This window comes from Salvelinus alpinus, chromosome 2, assembly GCF_045679555.1.
Source record: "Salvelinus alpinus chromosome 2, SLU_Salpinus.1, whole genome shotgun sequence".
NCBI classification, from domain to species: domain Eukaryota; kingdom Metazoa; phylum Chordata; class Actinopteri; order Salmoniformes; family Salmonidae; genus Salvelinus; species Salvelinus alpinus.
The window spans coordinates 117,699,921-117,722,467 of NC_092087.1; the positions used below are offsets into that span (position 1 = coordinate 117,699,921).

The window sequence follows — 22,547 nt, forward strand, 5'->3', positions numbered from 1 at the left end:
CCGAGACCAAGGTGTCTTTATTTAGACAGGGAGTCAATGCAGAGACCAAGGTGTCTTTATTTAGACAGGGAGTCAATGCAGAGACCAAGGTGTCTTTATTTAGACAGGGAGTCAATGCTGAGACCAAGGTGTCTTTATGGAGACGGAGTCAATGCTGAGACCAAGGTGTCTTTATTTAGACAGGGAGTCAATGTCAATGCTGAGACCAAGGTGTCTTTATTTAGACAGGGAGTCAATGCTGAGACCAAGGTGTCTTTATTTAGACAGGGAGTCAATGCCGAGACCAAGGTGTCTTTATTTAGACAGGGAGTCAATGCTGAGACCAAGGAGTCTTTATTTAGACAGGGAGTCAATGCTGAGACCAAGATCTCTGTTCCAGATGAGTCCTGTTCTGCACCACAATAAAACACAACCTACAGATTCATAAACACAATAAAATGCACGTTATTTATACAGATCATGAAAACATTTGTTGTTACACCATGACATATATTGAGGCAAAAATGACAGACTCCAAAAGTTATCTAAATATAACTGAGTTTATTGAACACTAAAATGTACTTCAATATGATTGAATTTACAGGCCGATCCTGTAGGCATCATGTAATGAGATCACATCTCCGCTTTCATTTGAAGTTTCATTTCCTTTTCCCTTCGCATGTTTGGAACAATCACAAAGACATTGGCAACTTTGCATTTGTAGTCAATTTGGTAAAAAACAAGCGTTTCCAGGACAACGTTAATATAATGATGGTTTTGGGAAAACAGCTAAGGAGATTTAATGATGCTCCTAACGAAGGTTTTAACGATGAACTGAGTCTTAAGATGCTCCTGAAAACTAACCAGGAGTTGTAATCATTCGCCAAACACTCTGGCAACTAAAACAAGTGATCAGTAACCATAACAACCTCGATCCGTAACCATAACAAAACACACAAACCTGAGATCAATAACCATAACAACCGTGATCCGTAACCATAACAGAACACACAAACCTAAGATCGGTAACCATAACAACAGAATATACAGATGATATGGAACAGAGACGTGACAACAGACCTAGAACCAGTTGGTTCTGTGTTTGTCTCTCTGGGTCTCCTGTTCTCTCACCCAGAGGATTATGGTTGTATCCTAGGACCAGTTGGTTCTGTGTTTCAGTCTCTCTGGGTCTCCTGTTCTCTCACCCAGAGGATTATGGTTGTATCCTAGGACCAGTTGGTTCTGTGTTTCAGTCTCTCTGGGTCTCCTGTTCTCTCACCCAGAGGATTATGGTTGTATCCTAGAACCAGTTGGTTCTGTGTTTCAGTCTCTCTGGGTCTCCTGTTCTCTCACCCAGAGGATTATGGTTGTATCCTAGGACCAGTTGGTTCTGTGTTTCAGTCTCTCTGGGTCTCCTGTTCTCTCACCCAGAGGATTATGGTTGTATCTGTGTTGGGTTGTATCTGGGTAGGATCTGATATGATTGGTGCCTCTCCCTGCTAGAGGCACCTCTCTCTCCAACCGCTCACATTTCATCAGCTCCGATTAATAAAGTAGTTTTAAAAAATGACTTTTCTGATATTTTTCCCCTCACTCAGATCGGGTCTGGATCCAACCATGTCTATATGGAACGGGTCTAGTTGTCCTCGGATCAGGTCTCTATATTAAACAAAATAATTTATGCACTTCGGGTCTGGGTGGGACCCGTGAAGACCTCTAGTCTGAGGGGCTGTGATTGGCTAGATGCTTCTTCCCTCTCTGGCATCACCACGGTGACGAGGGGCTCTGATTGGATAGTTGCCTCTTTGCTCTCTGGTGTCCCAACTGTGAGGAGGGCGGGGCCTGGGCAACGCGGCTCTGGAAGAGGGTCAGCTGATCGAGCAGTGGGAGGGGCATGTCTCTGATGACCAATGGAAGGTCTTCATGGAGCAGAGGGTAGATGACCACACTGAGGGCTGGACGCTCCACAGAGAAACTAGAGGAAGGAGAGGAACCATCATTACTACTACTACCACTAGGACTACTATAGGAGAGGGACCATCATTACTACTACTACCATTAGGACTACTATAGGAGAGGGACCATCATTACTACTACTACCATTAGGACTACTATAGGAGAGGGACCATCATTACTACTACTACCATTAGGACTACTATAGGAGAGGGACCATCATTACTACTACTACCATTAGGACTACTATAGGAGAGGGCCCATCATTACTACTACTACCATTAGGACTACTATAGGAGAGGGACCATCATTACTACTACTACCATTAGGACTACTATAGGAGAGGGACCATCATTACTACTACTACCATTAGGACTACTATAGGAGAGGGACCATCATTACTACTACTACCACTAGGGCTACTATAGGAGAGGGACCATCATTACTACTACTACCATTAGGACTACTATAGGAGAGGGACCACCATTACTACTACTACCACTAGGACTACTATAGGAGAGGGACCATCATTACTACTACTACCATTAGGACTACTATAGGAGAGGGACCACCATTACTACTACTACCACTAGGACTACTATAGGAGAGGGACCATCATTACTATTACTACCATTAGGACTACTATAGGAGAGGGACCATCATTACTACTACTACCATTAGGACTACTATAGGAGAGGGACCATCATTACTACTACTACCATTAGGACTACTATAGGAGAGGGACCATCATTACTACTACTACCATTAGGACTACTATAGGAGAGGGACCATCATTACTACTACTACCATTAGGACTACTATAGGAGAGGGACCACCATTACTACTACTACCATTAGGATTACTATAGGAGAGGGACCATCATTACTACTACTACCATTAGGACTACTATAGGAGAGGAACCATCATTACTACTACTACCACTAGGACTACTATAGGAGAGGAACCATCATTACTACTACTACCACTAGGACTACTATAGGAGAGGGACCATCATTACTACTACTACCACCATTAGGACTACTATAGGAGAGGGACCATCATTACTACTACTACCACTAGGACTACTATAGGAGAGGGACCATCATTACTACTACTACCATTAGGACTACTATAGGAGAGGGACCATCATTACTACTACTACCATTAGGACTACTATAGGAGAGGGACCATCATTACTACTACTACCATTAGGACTACTATAGGAGAGGGACCATCATTACTACTACTACCACTAGGACTACTATAGGAGAGGGACCACCATTACTACTACTACCATTAGGACTACTATAGGAGAGGGACCACCATTACTACTACTACCATTAGGACTACTATAGGAGAGGGACCATCATTACTACTACTACCATTAGGACTACTATAGGAGAGGGACCATCATTACTACTACTACCACTAGGACTACTATAGGAGAGGGACCATCATTACTACTACTACCACTAGGACTACTATAGGAGAGGGACCATCATTACTACTACTACCATTAGGACTACTATAGGAGAGGGACCATCATTACTACTACTACCATTAGGACTACTATAGGAGAGGGACCATCATTACTACTACTACCATTAGGACTACTATAGGAGAGGGACCATCATTACTACTACTACCATTAGGACTACTATAGGAGAGGGACCATCATTACTACTACTACCATTAGGACTACTATAGGAGAGGGACCATCATTACTACTACTACCACCATTAGGACTACTATAGGAGAGGGACCATCATTACTACTACTACCATTAGGACTACTATAGGAGAGGGACCATCATTACTACTACTACTACCATTAGGACTACTATAGGAGAGGGACCATCATTACTACTACTACTACCATTAGGACTACTATAGGAGAGGGACCATCATTACTACTACTACCATTAGGACTACTATAGGAGAGGGACCATCATTACTACTACTACCATTAGGACTACTATAGGAGAGGGACCATCATTACTACTACTACCATTAGGACTACTATAGGAGAGGGACCACCATTACTACTACTACCATTAGGACTACTATAGGAGAGGGACCATCATTACTACTACTACCATTAGGACTACTATAGGAGAGGGACCATCATTACTACTACTACCATTAGGACTACTATAGGAGAGGGACCATCATTACTACTACTACCATTAGGACTACTATAGGAGAGGGACCATCATTACTACTACTACCATTAGGACTACTATAGGAGAGGGACCATCATTACTACTACTACCATTAGGACTACTATAGGAGAGGGACCATCATTACTACTACTACCATTAGGACTACTATAGGAGAGGGACCATCATTACTACTACTACCATTAGGACTACTATAGGAGAGGGCCGGACGCTCCACAGAGAAACTAGAGGAAGGAGAGGAACCATTAGGAGAGGGACTACCATTACTACCACTACTATCATTACTAGAGGAAGGAGAGGAACCATCATTACTACTACTACCATTAGGACAGGGACTACCACTACTACCACTACTATCATTACTAGAGGAAGGAGAGGAACCATTAGGAGAGGGACTACCATTACTAGAGGAGAGGGACCATTAGGACTACTATAGGAGAGGGACTACCATTAGGACTACTATAGGAGAGGGACTACCATTAGGACTACTATAGGAGAGGGACTACCATTAGGACTACTATAGGAGAGGGACTACCATTAGGACTACTATAGGAGAGGGACTACCATTAGGACTACTATAGGAGAGGGACCACCATTAGGACTACTATAGGAGAGGGACCACCATTAGGACTACTATAGGAGAGGGAGTACCATTAGGATTACTATAGGAGAGGGAGTACCATTAGGACTACTATAGGAGAGGGAGTACCATTAGGACTACTATAGGAGAGGGACTACCATTAGGACTACTATAGGAGAGGGACTACCATTAGGACTACTATAGGAGAGGGACTACCATTAGGACTACTATAGGAGAGGGACCATTAGGACTACTAGAGGAGAGGGACTACCATTAGGACTACTAGAGGAGAGGGACTACCATTAGGACTACTATAGGAGAGGGACCATTAGGACTACTATAGGAGAGGGACCATTAGGACTACTATAGGAGAGGGACTACCATTAGGACTACTATAGGAGAGGGACTACCATTAGGACTACTATAGGAGAGGGACTACCATTAGGACTACTATAGGAGAGGGACTACCATTAGGACTACTAAAGGAGAGGAACCATTAGGACTACTATAGGAGAGGGACCATTAGGACTACTAGAGGAGAGGGACTACCATTAGGACTACTATAGGAGAGGGACTACCATTAGGACTACTATAGGAGAGGGACTACCATTAGGACTACTATAGGAGAGGGACTACCATTAGGACTACTATAGGAGAGGGACTACCATTAGGACTACTATAGGAGAGGGACTACCATTAGGACTACTATAGGAGAGGGACTACCATTAGGACTACTATAGGAGAGGGACTACCATTAGGACTACTATAGGAGAGGGACTACCATTAGGACTACTATAGGAGAGGGACTACCATTAGGACTACTATAGGAGAGGGACCACCATTAGGACTACTATAGGAGAGGGAGTACCATTAGGACTACTATAGGAGAGGGACCATTAGGACTACTATAGGAGAGGGACCACCATTAGGACTACTATAGGAGAGGGACCACCATTAGGACTACTATAGGAGAGGGACTACCATTAGGACTACTATAGGAGAGGGACCATTAGGACTACTATAGGAGAGGGACCATTAGGAATACTATAGGAGAGGGACTACCATTAGGACTACTATAGGAGAGGGACCATTAGGACTACTATAGGAGAGGGACCATTAGGACTACTATAGGAGAGGGACCATTAGGACTACTATAGGAGAGGGACCATTAGGACTACTATAGGAGAGGGACCATTAGGACTACTATAGGAGAGGGACCATTAGGACTACTATAGGAGAGGGACCATTAGGACTACTATAGGAGAGGAACCATTAGGACTACTATAGGAGAGGGACCATTAGGACTACTATAGGAGAGGGACCATTAGGACTACTATAGGGGAGGGACTACCATTAGGACTACTATAGGAGAGGGACCATTAGGACTACTATAGGAGAGGGACCATTAGGACTACTATAGGAGAGGGACTACCATTAGGACTACTATAGGAGAGGGACCATTAGGACTACTATAGGAGAGGGACCATTAGGACTACTATAGGAGAGGAACCATTAGGACTACTATAGGAGAGGGACCATTAGGACAGGGCTTCATTACATAGAACTATCATTATATAGAACTACCATTATATAATCATTATATAGAACTATCATTATATAATCATTATATAGAACTATAATTATATATAACTATCATTACATAGAAATAACATTATATAGAACTATCATTATATAATCATTATATAGAAATAACATTATATAGAACTATCATTATATAATCATTATATGGAACAATCATTATATAGAACAATCCTCATATAGAACTATCCTCATATAGAACTATCATTACATAGAACTATCATTACATAGAACTGTCATTACATAGAACTGTCATTACATAGAACTATCATTATATAGAACAATCATTATATAGAACAATCATTATATAGAACAATCATTACATAGAACTATCATTACATAGAACTATCATTACATAGAACTATCATTACATAGAACTATCATTACATAGAACTATCATTACATAGAACTATCATTACATAGAACTATCATTACATAGAACTATCATTACATAGAACTATCATTATATAGAACTATCCTCATATAGAACTATCCTCATATAGAACTATCCTCATATAGAACTATCCTCATATAGAACTAACATTACATAAAACTATCATTATATAGAACTATCCTAATATAGAACTATCATTATATAGAATCACCATTACATAGAACTATCATTATATAGAACTATCATTATATAGAACTATCATTATATAATCATTACATAGAACTATCCTTATATAGAACTATCCTCATATAGAACTATCATTATATAGAACTATCCTGATATAGAACTATCATTATATAGAACTATCATTATATAGAACTATCATTATATAGAACTATCATTATATTACTATCCTCATATAGAACTATCATTACATAGAACTATCATTACATAAAACTATCATTACATAAAACTATCATTACATAATCATTACATAGAACTATCATTACATAGAACTATCATTATATATTACTATCCTCATATACAACTATCCTCATATAGAACTATCATTATATAGAACTATCATTACATAATCATTACATAGAACTATCATTACATAGAACTATCCTCATATAGAACTATCATTATATAAAACTATCCTCATATAGAACTATCATTATATAGAACTATCATTATATATTAGTATCCTCATATAGAGCTATCATTATATAGAACTATCCTCATATATAACTATCATTATATAATCATTATATAGAACTATCATTGTATAGAACTATCATTGTATAGAACTATCATTATATAGAACTATCATTATATAGAACTATCATTATATAATCATTATATAGAACTATCATTATATAGAACTATCATGACATAGAACTGTCATTATATAGAACTATCCTCATATAGAACTATCATTATATATTAGTATCATCATATAGAGCTATCATTATATAGAACTATCCTCATATAGAACTATCATTACATAGAACTATCATTATATAATCATTATATAGAACTATCATTATATAGAACTATCCTCATATAGAACTATCATTACATAGAACTATCATTATATAGAACTATCATTATATAGAACTATCATTATATAATCATTATATAGAACTATCATTATATAATCACTATATAGAACTATCATTATATAATCATTATATAGAACTATAATTATATAGAACTATCATTATATAGAACTATCATTATATAATCATTATATAGAACTATCATTATATAGAACTATCATTATATAGTCATTATATAGAACTATCATTATATAATCATTATATAGAACTATCATTATATAGAACTATCATTATATAATCATTATATAGAACTATCATTATATAATCATTACATAGAACTATCATTATATAGAACTATCCTCATATAGAACGATCCTTATATAGAACTATCATTATATAGAACTATCATTACATAGAACTATCATTACATAGAACTATCATTACATAGAACTATCCTCATATAGAACTATCATTATATAGAAATATCATTATATAATCACTATATAGAACTATCATTATATAATCATTATATAGAACTATAATTATATAGAACTATCATTATATAGAACTATCATTATATAGAACTATCATTATATAATCATTATATAGAACTATCATTATATAGAACTATCATTATATAATCATTACATAGAACTATCATTATATAGAACGATCCTTATATAGAACTATCATTATATAGAACTATCATTATATAGAACTATCATTATATAGAACTATCATTACATAGAACTATCCTCATATAGAACTATCATTATATAATCATTAAATAATCATTATATAGAAATATCCTCATATAGAACTATCATTATATAGAACTATCATTACATAATCATTATATAGAACTATCATTATATAGAACTATCATTATATAGAACTATCATCATATTATCATTATATAGAACTATCCTCATATAGAACTACCATTATATAGAACTACCATTATATAGAACTATCATTACATAATCATTATATAGAACTATCATTATATAGAACTATCATTATATAGAACTATCATTATATAATCATTAAATAGAACTATCATTATATAGAACTATCATTATATAATCATTATATAGAGCTATCATTATATAGAACTATCATTATTATATAGAACTATCATTATATAGAACTATCATTATATAGAACTATCATTATATAATCATTATATAGAACTATCATTATATAGAACTATCATGACATAGAACTGTCATTATATAGAACTATCCTCATATAGAACTATCATTATATATTAGTATCATCATATAGAGCTATCATTATATAGAACTATCCTCATATAGAACTATCATTACATAGAACTATCATTATATAATCATTATATAGAACTATCATTATATAGAACTATCCTCATATAGAACTATCATTACATAGAACTATCATTATATAGAACTATCATTATATAGAACTATCATTATATAATCATTATATAGAACTATCATTATATAATCACTATATAGAACTATCATTATATAATCATTATATAGAACTATAATTATATAGAACTATCATTATATAATCATTATATAGAACTATCATTATATAGAACTATCATTATATAGTCATTATATAGAACTATCATTATATAATCATTATATAGAACTATCATTATATAGAACTATCATTATATAGAACTATCATTATATAATCATTATATAGAACTATCATTATATAATCATTACATAGAACTATCATTATATAGAACTATCCTCATATAGAACGATCCTTATATAGAACTATCATTATATAGAACTATCATTACATAGAACTATCATTACATAGAACTATCATTACATAGAACTATCCTCATATAGAACTATCATTATATAGAAATATCATTATATAATCACTATATAGAACTATCATTATATAATCATTATATAGAACTATAATTATATAGAACTATCATTATATAGAACTATCATTATATAGAACTATCATTATATAATCATTATATAGAACTATCATTATATAGAACTATCATTATATAATCATTATATAGAACTATCATTATATAGAACTATCATTATATACTCATTATATAGAACTATCATTATATAATCATTACATAGAACTATCATTATATAGAACGATCCTTATATAGAACTATGATTATATAGAACTATCATTACATAGAACTATCCTCATATAGAACTATCATTATATAATCATTAAATAATCATTATATAGAAATATCCTCATATAGAACTATCATTATATAGAACTATCATTACATAATCATTATATAGAACTATCATTATATAGAACTATCATTATATAGAACTATCATCATATTATCATTATATAGAACTATCCTCATATAGAACTACCATTATATAGAACTACCATTATATAGAACTATCATTATATAGAACTATCATTATATAGAACTATCATTATATAATCATTAAATAGAACTATCATTATATAGAACTATCATTATATAATCATTATATAGAACTATCATTATATAATCATTACATAGAACTATCATTATATAGAACTATCATTATATAGAACTATCATTATATAATCATTATATAGAACTATCATTATATAATCATTATATAGAACTATCATTATATAATCATTATATAGAACTATCCTCATATAGAACTATCATTATATAAAACTATCCTCATATAGAACTATCATTATATAATCATTATATAGAACTACCGGTCAGACAGAGAGACAGACTCACCGGTCAGACAGAGAGACAGACTCACCGGTCAGACAGAGAGACAGACTCACCGGTCAGACAGAGAGAGACAGACTCACCGGTCAGACAGAGAGAGACAGACTCACCGGTCAGACAGAGAGAGACAGACTCACCGGTCAGACAGAGAGACAGACTCACCGATCAGACAGAGAGAGACAGACTCACCGGTCAGACAGAGAGAGACAGACTCACCGGTCAGACAGAGAGAGACAGACTCACCGGTCAGACAGAGAGAGACAGACTCACCGGTCAGACAGAGAGACAGACTCACCGGTCAGACAGAGAGACAGACTCACCGGTCAGACAGAGAGACAGACTCACCGGTCAGACAGAGAGACAGACTCACCGGTCAGACAGAGAGACAGACTCACCGGTCAGACAGAGAGACAGACTCACCGGTCAGACAGAGAGACAGACTCACCGATCAGACAGAGAGACAGACTCACCGGTCAGACGGAGAGACAGACTCACCGGTCAGACGGAGAGACAGACTCACCGATCTAGCAGTGTTTTCTGTAGCGCGCGACACGCCACCAGAGTTCCGCCCAAGAACATGTGACACACCATGACGTCACGGCAACACTCCATGAAGGTAACCACGGCAGCGGGGTGGAAGGTTCCGTTCCGCGAGATGAGACAGAGGCGGCGGAGACGAGAGCAGCATGACAACGCCTCCCAGAATGCACCGTTACACACCAGGTAGGGCTGCTCCAACCTACCCACACACACATTATATACAGTACCAGTCAAAAGTTCGGACACACCTCCTCATTCAAGGGTTTTTCTTTATTTTTACTATTTTCTACTTAGTAGAATAATAGTGAAGACATCAAAACTATGAAATAACACATATGGAATCATGTAGTAACCAAAAAAAGTGTTAAACAAATCAAAATATATTTTAGATTTGAGAATCTTCAAATTGCCACCCTTTGCCTTGATGACAGCTTTGCACACTCTTGGCATTCTCTCAACCAGCTTCATGAGGTAGTCACCTGGAATGCATTTCAGTTAACAGGTTTGCCTTATTAAAAGTTAAAATGTGGAATTTCTTTCCTTCTTAATGCGTTTGAGCCAATCAGTTGTGTTGTGACAAGGTAGGGGTGGTATACAGAAGAGAGCCATATTTGGTAAAAGACAGAGTCCATATTATGGCAAGAACAGGTTAAATTCAGCAAAGAGAAACGACAGTCCATCATTACTTTAAGACACGAAGGTCAGTCAATACGGAATATTTCAAGAACTTTAAAAGTTCCTTCAAGCTATATAATATATATAATGTGCATATATAATGTGTATAATAGTATATATAATGTATTTAATGTGTATAATGTTTATAACAGTTTGTGGCTAATAAAGAACAGCAGTAAAGAACAGAAAGGCCCGTTTATATATATATATAATGTGTATATATTACGTATATAATGTGTATATATAATGTGTGTGTATATAATGTGTATATATAATGTGTATAATAGTATATATAATGTATATAATGTGTATATATAATGTGTATAATGTGTATAATAGTATATATAATGTATTTAATGTGTATAATGTTTATAACAGTTTGTGGCTAATAAAGAACAGCAGTAAAGAACAGAAAGGCCCGTTTATATATATATATATACACATCATGTATAATATATATATAATGTATATAATGTGTATAATAGTATATATAATGTATTTAATGTGTATAATGTTTATAACAGTTTGTGGCTAATAAAGAACAGCAGTAAAGAACAGAAAGGCCCGTTTATATATATATATATAATGTGTATAATGTATATATAATGTGTATAATGTATATTTAATGTGTATAATGTATATTTAATGTGTATAATGTATATTTAATGTGTATAATGTGTGTATAATGTATCTTTAATGTGTATAATGTATATTTAATGTGTATAATGTATCTAATGTGTATAATGTATCTAATGTGTATAATGTATCTAATGTGTATATGTGTATAATGTATAAATTGTGTATAATGTATCTAGTGTGTATATAATGTGTATAACGTGTATATATAATGTGTATAATGTATATCATGTGTATAACATATATAATGTGTATAACGTATATATAATGTGTATAATGTATATATAATGTGTATAACGTGTATATAATGTGTATAATGTATATATAATGTGTATAACGTATAAATAATGTGTATAATGTATCTAATGTGTATATAATGTGTATATGTGTATAATGTATATCATGTGTATAATGTATAAATTGTGTATAATGTATCTAATGTGTGTATAACGTGTATACAATGTGTATATAATGATTATAATGTGTATATAATGATTATAATGTGTATATAATGATTATAATGTGTATATATAATAGTAAATAATATAATAATGTATAGAACAGTTTGTGGCTAATAAAGAACATAAAGGCCTGTTGATGTATATATATATATATATATATCATGTATATTATAATATTGTAGTAATATAGTATTATAATATAGTAATACTTGTGTGCAGTTCCTCAGTGTGTATATGGTGTGTGTATGGTGTGTGTGTATGGTAGTGTGTAGTCTCACCGTAGCTGGGTGAGCTGGGTGCAGTTCCTCAGTGTGTCCAGCAGGGCGGCGCTGTAGTTCCAGGTCTTTAAGGACCCCAGGTTGGCCAGAGATAATGCCCGTAGGTCCCTGCAGTGTTCAGCCACCTGTACCAGCCCGGTCCCCTTCAGGACCCCCGGCAGCCCCGCCAGCGTCAGCCTCCGCAGCCCCCGGAAACCCCGCAGAGCGGCGACGTGCGTGTCCCCGACCCCGCGGGCGTTCACACACGTCCTCTGATCCACACACACCCTGGCGCAGGGCTCCAGACGCGGCAGGGCGGAGATGAAGCCCGGTCCTGTTAACTCCAGAACTTCCAGACAGGGGCAGCCGGCCAGCAGGGTACCCAGCCCAGAGGTGCCCTCCCTGGGGAGAGAGTCCTCGGAGCCTGGCCTGTAGGTCTGGAGCCCAACGCGGGACGGCTTCCTCAGCCCCAGCAGCAGCGAGGACGGGGACGGGGAAAGGGACGGTGTGTGTGAACCGTCCGACAGGGCGCAGGCGGGCAGCGCCAGCGACCTGAGGTGTGTGAGTTTGGCCAGGCTGGTACACAGGTGTGTGTTGGCCTCCAGGCCAGGAGTGTGTGTGTTGTCGTGGTGATAGTGCGTGTGTAACAGGTTGAGGTGTGACAGATTGGGACAGCCAATAACCAGCCGGCTCATCGCCTCGGCAACAAGCTCCTCCTCTCCCCGCGCTCTACTGCACTCTGGATAATTGGAGGTGTGGCCTATACCACTAAGATTCAAGCTGACCAATCGCGTCGAGTCTCTCACTCCGGTGCCAGTCAGTGATTGGATGACAGTTTGTCGTAACGTGGGGCAACGGGAGAAGTTCAGGTGCTTGGGAGCGTTGCTAAGAAGGACCCGTCCTAGCGACGTGGCGTCCAACCAGGAGCGTGGCAACTGCAGGGCTTCCAGGTCGCCATGCTGAACGAGGCTATGGGCCAATGAGGACGCAGAAGGCCAGTGGGCGGGGTTTGGACCAGGAACTGAAACCAGGAAGGAGCGGAGACGCTCCGGAACACGAACGCTGAACACAGCGAGGTAGAGGAGGAGTAGAGTCTGGTTCACCTAAACACACACACACACACATTACAAACACATACACACCTGAACACAGCGAGGTAGAGGAGGAGTAGAGTCTGGTTCACCTAAACACACACACATTACAAACACACACACCTGAACACAGCGAGGTAGAGGAGGAGTAGAGTCTGGTTCACCTAAACACACAGCGAGGTAGAGGAGGAGTAGAGTCTGGTTCACCTAAACACACACACACATTACAAACACACACACACCTGAACACAGCGAGGTAGAGGAGGAGTAGAGTCTGGTTCACCACACACACATAAACACACACACACCTGAACACAGCGAGGTAGAGGAGGAGTAGAGTCTGGTTCACCTAAACACACACACACACACACACACACACACACACCTGAACACAGCGAGGTAGAGGAGGAGTAGAGTCTGGTTCACCTAAACACACACACACACACATTACAAACACACACACCTGAACACAGCGAGGTAGAGGAGGAGTAGAGTCTGGTTCACCTAAACACACACACACACACACACACACATTACAAACACACACACACCTGAACACAGCGAGGTAGAGGAGGAGTAGAGTCTGGTTCACCTAAACACACACACACACACACATTACAAACACACACACCTGAACACAGCGAGGTAGAGGAGGAGTAGAGTCTGGTTCACCTAAACACAGCGAGGTAGGAGTAGAGTCTGGTTCACCTAAACGCACACACACACACACACCTGAACACAGCGAGGTAGAGGAGGAGTAGAGTCTGGTTCACCTAAACACCCTGACCTTACCTCTCCAGGCGCCAGGCGGGCAGTAAACTCCTCCAACTGTTGGTAGTGAGGGACACTGCTCTGACCCATCATCAACTGGCAAGACATACCGGTACCCTCCCTACACACACACACACATACACACACACACACACACGAGGTCAAACCAAAGAAGTTCTAGTTGAACCGTGTCAGGTGCGTCTCACCTGGTGACGTCAGGTATGTCCAGCTGCAGCTGTAGACTGAAGAGGCCGGAGCAGCAGGGGACAACGCCGTAACTGGGCGTCAACACCGTCTGTCTCAGCTCCGACAGCCGAGACAGCGAATCACGGGCCTCGCCACTCAGCTGGGCGGAATCGAAGCCGGGCGCCACGTCAAAAGAGAGAGATCGGAGGAGGGGGAGGGAGGAGAGGAGACGGGACAGACGCAGGGAGGTCACCCGACAACCTGATAGGTCCAGACGCACCAGGGAGCGACAGCGAATCACACGGTCGATGGTAGAACCCGACAGCCAATAGCAGCCGCTGAGGCTGAGGGACTGCACGTGATTGGATAGATGCTTCAGCACCTGGCGAATAGCGCCGTCATCTGCCTAAAGAGGGAGGGGTCAGAGAATTTGTTACAGTGTGTGTGTGTGTGTGTGTGTGTGCGTGAGCGTGTGCGTGTATGTGTGTGTGTGTGTATGTGTGTGTGTATGAGCGTGTGTGAGCGTGTGCGTGTGTGAGCGTGTGTGTGTGTGTGAGCGTGTGCGTGTATGAGCGTGTGTGTGTGTGTGAGCGTGTGTGTGTGTGCGTGTGCGTATGAGCGTGTGTGTTACCGTGTATTCTTCAGACAGTGTGACCGTGGTCAGCAGTGTCTTGTCGTAGCAGAGCGTGTGTAGCTTGTCCTCTGATGTAGTGTGTGTGTGTGTGTGTTACCGTGTATTCTTCAGACAGTGTGACCGTGGTCAGCAGTGTCTTGTCGTAGCAGAGCGTGTGTAGCTTGTCCTCTGATGTAGTGTGTGTGTGTTACCGTGTATTCTTCAGACAGTGTGACCGTGGTCAGCAGTGTCTTGTCATAGCAGAGCGTGTGTAGCTTGTCCTCTGATGTAGTGTGTGTGTGTTACCGTGTATTCTTCAGACAGTGTGACCGTGGTCAGCAGTGTCTTGTCATAGCAGAGCGTGTGTAGCTTGTCCTCTGATGTAGTGTGTGTGTGTGTGTGTTACCGTGTATTCTTCAGACAGTGTGACCGTGGTCAGCAGTGTCTTGTCGTAGCAGAGCGTGTGTAGCTTGTCCTCTGATGTAGTGTGTGTGTGTGTGTGTTACCGTGTATTCTTCAGACAGTGTGACCGTGGTCAGCAGTGTCTTGTCGTAGCAGAGCGTGTGTAGCTTGTCCTCTGATGTAGTGTGTGTGTGTGTGTGTTACCGTGTATTCTTCAGACAGTGTGACCGTGGTCAGCAGTGTCTTGTCATAGCAGAGCGTGTGTAGCTTGTCCTCTGATGTAGTGTGTGTGTGTGTGTGTTACCGTGTATTCTTCAGACAGTGTGACCGTGGTCAGCAGTGTCTTGTCATAGCAGAGCGTGTGTAGCTTGTCCTCTGATGTAGTGTGTGTGTGTGTGTGTTACCGTGTATTCTTCAGACAGTGTGACCGTGGTCAGCAGTGTCTTGTCATAGCAGAGCGTGTGTAGCTTGTCCTCTGATGTAGTGTGTGTGTGTGTGTGTTACCGTGTATTCTTCAGACAGTGTGACCGTGGTCAGCAGTGTCTTGTCGTAGCAGAGCGTGTGTAGCTTGTCCTCTGATGTAGTGTGTGTGTGTGTGTGTTACCGTGTATTCTTCAGACAGTGTGACCGTGGTCAGCAGTGTCTTGTCATAGCAGAGCGTGTGTAGCTTGTCCTCTGATGTAGTGTGTGTGTGTGTGTTACCGTGTATTCTTCAGACAGTGTGACCGTGGTCAGCAGTGTCTTGTCATAGCAGAGCGTGTGTAGCTTGTCCTCTGATGTAGTGTGTGTGTGTTACCGTGTATTCTTCAGACAGTGTGACCGTGGTCAGCAGTGTCTTGTCATAGCAGAGCGTGTGTAGCTTGCGGCAGGTCCGGGAAACGTTATTCACAAGGTCAGAGGTGGAGACATAGACCAGGATACTTAACAAGATCTCATCGGAGAAGTCTGACATCCCGATCGACCCCGACACCCCCCCTATCCCATCCTCTACACACACAGCCTGGAGAGAGAGAGAGGGAGGGAGAGGGAGAGAGAGAGACCGGTTAGAGGACTCCCTCCGCTAGGTCCGGTTACTAGACATCCCGATCCACCCCGACACCACCCCTATCCCATCCTCTACACACACAGCCTGGAGAGAGAGAGAGGGAGGGAGAGGGAGAGAGACCGGTTAGAGACACAGCCTGGAGAGAGAGGGAGGGAGGGAGAGGGAGAGAGACCGGTTAGAGGACTCCCTCCGCTAGGTCCGGTTACTAGACATCCCGATCGACCCCGACACCACCCCTATCCCATCCTCTACACACACAGCCTGGAGAGAGAGGGAGGGAGGGAGAGAGAGAGAGAGAGAGAGAGACCGGTTAGAGGACTCCCTCCGCTAGGTCCGGTTACTAGACATCCCGATCCACCCCGACACCATCCCTATCCCATCCTCTACACACACAGCCTGGAGAGAGAGAGAGGGAGGGAGAGGGAGAGAGACCGGTTAGAGACACAGCCTGGAGAGAGAGGGAGGGAGGGAGAGGGAGAGAGACCGGTTAGAGGACTCCCTCCGCTAGGTCCGGTTACTAGACATCCCGATCGACCCCGACACCACCCCTATCCCATCCTCTACACACACAGCCTGGAGAGAGAGGGAGGGAGGGAGAGGGAGAGAGAGAGACCGGTTAGAGGACTCCCTCCGCTAGGTCCGGTTACTAGACATCCCGATCCACCCCGACACCACCCCTATCCCATCCTCTACACACACAGCCTGGAGAGAGAGGGAGGGAGGGAGAGGGAGAGAGACCGGTTAGAGACACAGCCTGGAGAGAGAGGGAGGGAGGGAGAGGGAGAGAGACCGGTTAGAGACACAGCCTGGAGAGAGAGGGAGGGAGGGAGAGGGACCGGTTAGAGACACAGCCTGGAGAGAGAGGGAGGGAGGGAGAGGGAGAGAGACCGGTTAGAGGACTCCCTCCACTAGGTCCGGTTACTAGACATCCCGATCCACCCCGACACCACCCCTATCCCATCCTCTACACACACAGCCTGGAGAGAGAGGGAGGGAGGGAGAGGGAGAGAGACCGGTTAGAGACACAGCCTGGAGAGAGAGGGAGGGAGGGAGAGGGAGAGAGACCGGTTAGAGACACAGCCTGGAGAGAGAGGGAGGGAGGGAGAGGGAGAGGGACCGGTTAGAGACACAGCCTGGAGAGAGAGGGAGGGAGGGAGAGGGAGAGAGACCGGTTAGAGACACAGCCTGGAGAGAGAGGGAGGGAGGGAGAGGGACCGGTTAGAGACACAGCCTGGAGAGAGAGGGAGGGAGGGAGAGGGAGAGAGACCGGTTAGAGACACAGCCTGGAGAGAGAGGGAGGGAGGGAGAGGGAGAGAGACCGGTTAGAGGACTCCCTCCGCTAGGTCCGGTTACTAGACATCCCGATCGACCCCGACACCACCCCTATCCCATCCTCTACACACACAGCCTGGAGAGAGAGGGAGGGAGGGAGAGGGAGAGAGAGAGACCGGTTAGAGGACTCCCTCCGCTAGGTCCGGTTACTAGACATCCCGATCGACCCCGACACCACCCCTATCCCATCCTCTACACACACAGCCTGGAGAGAGAGAGAGGGAGGGAGAGGGAGAGAGACCGGTTAGAGACACAGCCTGGAGAGAGAGGGAGGGAGGGAGAGGGAGAGAGACCGGTTAGAGACACAGCCTGGAGAGAGAGGGAGGGAGGGAGAGGGACCGGTTAGAGACACAGCCTGGAGAGAGAGGGAGGGAGGGAGAGGGAGAGAGACCGGTTAGAGACACAGCCTGGAGAGAGAGGGAGGGAGGGAGGGAGAGAGACCGGTTAGAGACACAGCCTGGAGAGAGAGGGAGGGAGGGAGAGGGAGAGAGACCGGTTAGAGACACAGCCTGGAGAGAGAGGGAGGGAGGGAGAGGGAGAGAGACCGGTTAGAGGACTCCCTCCGCTAGGTCCGGTTACTAGACATCCCGATCCACCCCGACACCACCCCTATCCCATCCTCTACACACACAGCCTGGAGAGAGAGGGAGGGAGGGAGAGGGAGAGAGACCGGTTAGAGGACTCCCTCCGCTAGGTCCGGTTACTAGACATCCCGATCGACCCCGACACCACCCCTATCCCATCCTCTACACACACAGCCTGGAGAGAGAGGGAGGGAGGGAGAGGGAGAGAGACCGGTTAGAGGACTCCCTCCGCTAGGTCCGGTTACTAGACATCCCGATCGACCCCGACACCACCCCTATCCCATCCTCTACACACACAGCCTGGAGAGAGAGGGAGAGAGACAGAAATACTCAGACCTAAGAGAATATTTCTTTCACAAATGTATAATTCAATACAAAGAATTTGAAACTATATTTAACCTTTATTTAACTAGGCAAGTCAGTTAAGAACAAATTCTTATTTACAATGACGGCCTACCGGGGAACAGTGGGTTAACTGCCTTGTTCAGGGCAGAACGACAGATTTTTACCTTTCAATCTAGCAACCTTTCGGTTACTGGCCCAACGCTCTAACCACTAGGCTACCTGCCGCCCCTACACTCTAACCACTAGGCTACCTGCCGCCCCTACACTCTAACCACTAGGCTACCTGCCGCCCCTACGCTCTAACCACTAGGCTACCTGCCGCCCCTACGCTCTAACCACTAGGCTACCTGCCGCCCCAAAATCATTGAATCCATTTTAGAAAAAGGCTGTAATGTAACAAAATGTGGAAAAAGTCAAGGGGGCTGAATACTTTCTCGAAGGCACTGTATGTTTCTTTAACAGTACATTCTTGGGCTAATCTTGGGCTACCGTCACAAGTCTAGCTAGTCCATGGGGTAACAGTTGGCTACTAGTAGTCTGATTAAATCAGGCTGTAATACACAATTCATTGGTATATACAGCCTGACACTAATGCCTTAAAAAATCATGTAAAATGTTCCTTACAAGCAAAGAGAATGATGAATAAAAATCTATTTAAAACGTACTCTACAGGTTGTCTTTGCGGTTGTCCTTCAGCTGCTCGAAAGTTTTTACAAAATATCCACAGGAAAGTTTTGTTTACCCAACTTCTTATTGTTATTATTGTATTGTTTACCCAACTTTTTATTGTTGTTTACTTTTTAGAGCCGGTAGGTATTGCGTCTATAGAAAGTCTACACCCCCTTAAATATAAAAACGGAGGCGGCATCATGTTATGGGTGTTATGCTTGTCACCTGGGGAGTTTGTCAGGATCAAAGGAAATATGAACAAAGCACAGGTAAAAAGTTGGAGGAAAACCCACTTCAGTCCTCTGAAAACCGAACATCTGGGACGGGGCTTGTATTATTCTGCAAGACAGAACGGCTTTCCAAGACATGTTGAGTGTTCCTCAGTGGTGTTGCGACATCTAGTGGAAAGCCTTCCCAGAAAAGAGGAGGCTGTTATAGCAACAAAGGGGAACCAACTCCATATTAATGCCCATCGACGAGCAGGTGTCCACATACTTTTGGTCATGTAGTGTACATACCAGCTCTCTAAAAACTCGGGTAAACAATACTTTCCTATGGATCATTTTCCATCAAAATTTCGACAAGTTAAAGGACAAACCACAGACAACCGGTAGCGTAAGTTTAAATGTAATTTTATTTCACCTTCTGGCTAGTAAGGAACATTTTAACGATTTAAGGCATTCGTTTCAGGCTGTAGCTAACTTATACATATACATGAATTGCTTATTACAGCCTGATTAAACCGACTAGCTAGCTACCGACTATCAACAGTACACTTTCATCCAAATATCATACTCACGCAATGCCTTTATTGCCATTTGACAACCGATAAAAATGAAATAAAATCAGACATTGAGTTCGCTGACAAGACAGCACCGGAGTAGGCTAACGTTAGATAGCTAACAAGCTAACACCGGTAGACAGCTAACAGTAAGCTAGCTCGTTTAACTAACGTTACACTGGTTTGTTCTACCAACCTGTACAATTTGATTGTCCATATCTTCATCCAATACTCTTCCGTTTACAGACGAAGTCATAGTTTTTGAGTGTTTTTAATCAGTGCATGTCTAACAGCAGACAACTAGCTTCATGTGACAGCTGGGACTACAGGAAGTAAAACGCTCGTCAGTTTGCTGCGTTTCACCCGGAACATTTTCCGGAAGCCGCACCTACAAAGTCTTCCCCCAACCCCCAGAGAGGGTTGTCTTCCCAATAAAAAAAAATGAATGTAATTTTCACTCTGAAATGGTTCATTCTAGCTAATAAAATACATAACTGACTTGACTTCTCCTGTAGCACCTCAATTGGCAGTTTATAATGTTTTCATTATGGTAAACAAGTTCCTCTTTAAGAGGAAAGGTCCTATCTTGTCTTGCCCATAGAGATGGAAAGCTGTGACATCTGTGTATCCGTGCCGTTATGACGTCATGACAGAACGGGCATCGCCAGTGACGCCCCGTCATTCAGGGCAGGTCCCTGTATTGAGCCCCACATTTGTTTTTTGGGGCTTGCCTGTTTTGGCATTAAAACGCGTCACATATCAGTTTGTAAACAACTTTTAAAAAATGTAAATAAAGCCACATACAAACATGGTCTCTTTCTTGTTTTCTTGAGTATGGCAGCTCCAAAATGCAGGTGTTTCAGCCTAGCTCAGTGCTTTCTGTGGTGGAGGGGTAGCCAGCAGAAAATATGAAGCGTTGCGCCATGATTGGCTCGTTGTTCTGTCACTCATGGGGACACTACGTCACCGCCAAGTCTAAGGGTAGAGCTCGAAAAAAATCAAGCCCCCTTGGGTGCTGCCATAGAGTTACATTAGAAGTGCCCATCCAAGAAGGCTCAAGGCCATTGGCCACAGATAAAATGACATCAAATCACGTTATATCTACAGTAGCTTTGATTGGACGTGATGCAGCCTGGATGATTTGAAGCATGGTGTGTGCCTCGTTCAAAACTACTGTTAACTCCGAACTGCAAACTCTGACTTTAGTGAGTTCAAGACAACTGTTAACTCCGAACTGCAAACTCTGACTTTAGTGAGTTCAAGACAACTGTTAACTCCGAACCTCAAACTCTGACTTTAGTGAGTTCAAGACAACTGTTAACTCCGAACCGCAAACTCTGACTTTAGTGAGTTCAAGACAACTGTTAACTCCGAACCGCAAACTCTGACTTTAGTGAGTTCAAGACAACTGTTAACTCCGAACCGCAAACTCTGACTTTAGTGAGTTCAAGACAACTGTTAACTCCGAACCGCAAACTCTGACTTTAGTGAGTTCAAGACAACTGTTAACTCCGAACCGCAAACTCTGACTTTAGTGAGTTCAAGACAACTGTTAACTCCGAACCGCAAACTCTGACTTTAGTGAGTTCAAGACAACTGTTAACTCCGAACTGCAAACTCTGACTTTAGTGAGTTCAAGACAACTGTTAACTCCGAACTGCAAACTCTGACTTTAGTGAG

General features: G+C 41.7%; 1 protein-coding gene across 4 annotated transcripts; it reads right to left on the reverse strand.

Annotated features, from left to right (window-relative positions):
- Positions 1-316: 316 nt before the first annotated feature.
- Positions 317-21,471, reverse strand: fbxl18 (F-box and leucine-rich repeat protein 18). Of its 4 annotated transcripts, XR_011673608.1 has the most exons (8): positions 21,064-21,234; positions 16,908-17,111; positions 15,117-15,502; positions 14,932-15,031; positions 13,070-14,151; positions 11,000-11,218; positions 964-1,954; positions 317-908 (listed from the first exon to the last, which is right to left on the reverse strand). XR_011673608.1 is itself a non-coding variant. In XM_071390267.1 (7 exons), the coding sequence occupies exons 1-7, from the start codon at positions 21,121-21,123 to the stop codon at positions 1,744-1,746; spliced, it is 2,262 nt and encodes a 753-aa protein (XP_071246368.1). In that variant the 5' UTR covers positions 21,124-21,234; the 3' UTR covers positions 317-1,743. The 4 variants fall into 4 exon arrangements, 3 of the variants coding, with proteins under 3 accessions (XP_071246368.1, XP_071246369.1, XP_071246370.1); XM_071390267.1 differs by having other exon boundaries at positions 317-1,954; XM_071390268.1 differs by lacking the exon at positions 11,000-11,218 and having other exon boundaries at positions 317-1,954; positions 21,064-21,468.
- Between the last annotated feature and the right edge of the window lie 1,076 nt (positions 21,472-22,547).

Bases quoted from the DNA above. Each gene is read 5' to 3' on its own strand.
- fbxl18 (XM_071390267.1), bottom strand. From the start codon at position 21,123: ATGACTTCGTCTGTAAACGGAAGAGTATTGGATGAAGATATGGACAAT. The intron at 14,152-14,931 runs GTAAGGTCAGGG...GTGTGTGTTTAG, and splicing joins CCCGCCTGGCGCCTGGAGAG to GTGAACCAGACTCTACTCCT. The intron at 1,955-10,999 runs GTGAGTCTGTCT...TCCTTCCTCTAG, and splicing joins CAGAAAACACTGCTAGATCG to TTTCTCTGTGGAGCGTCCAG.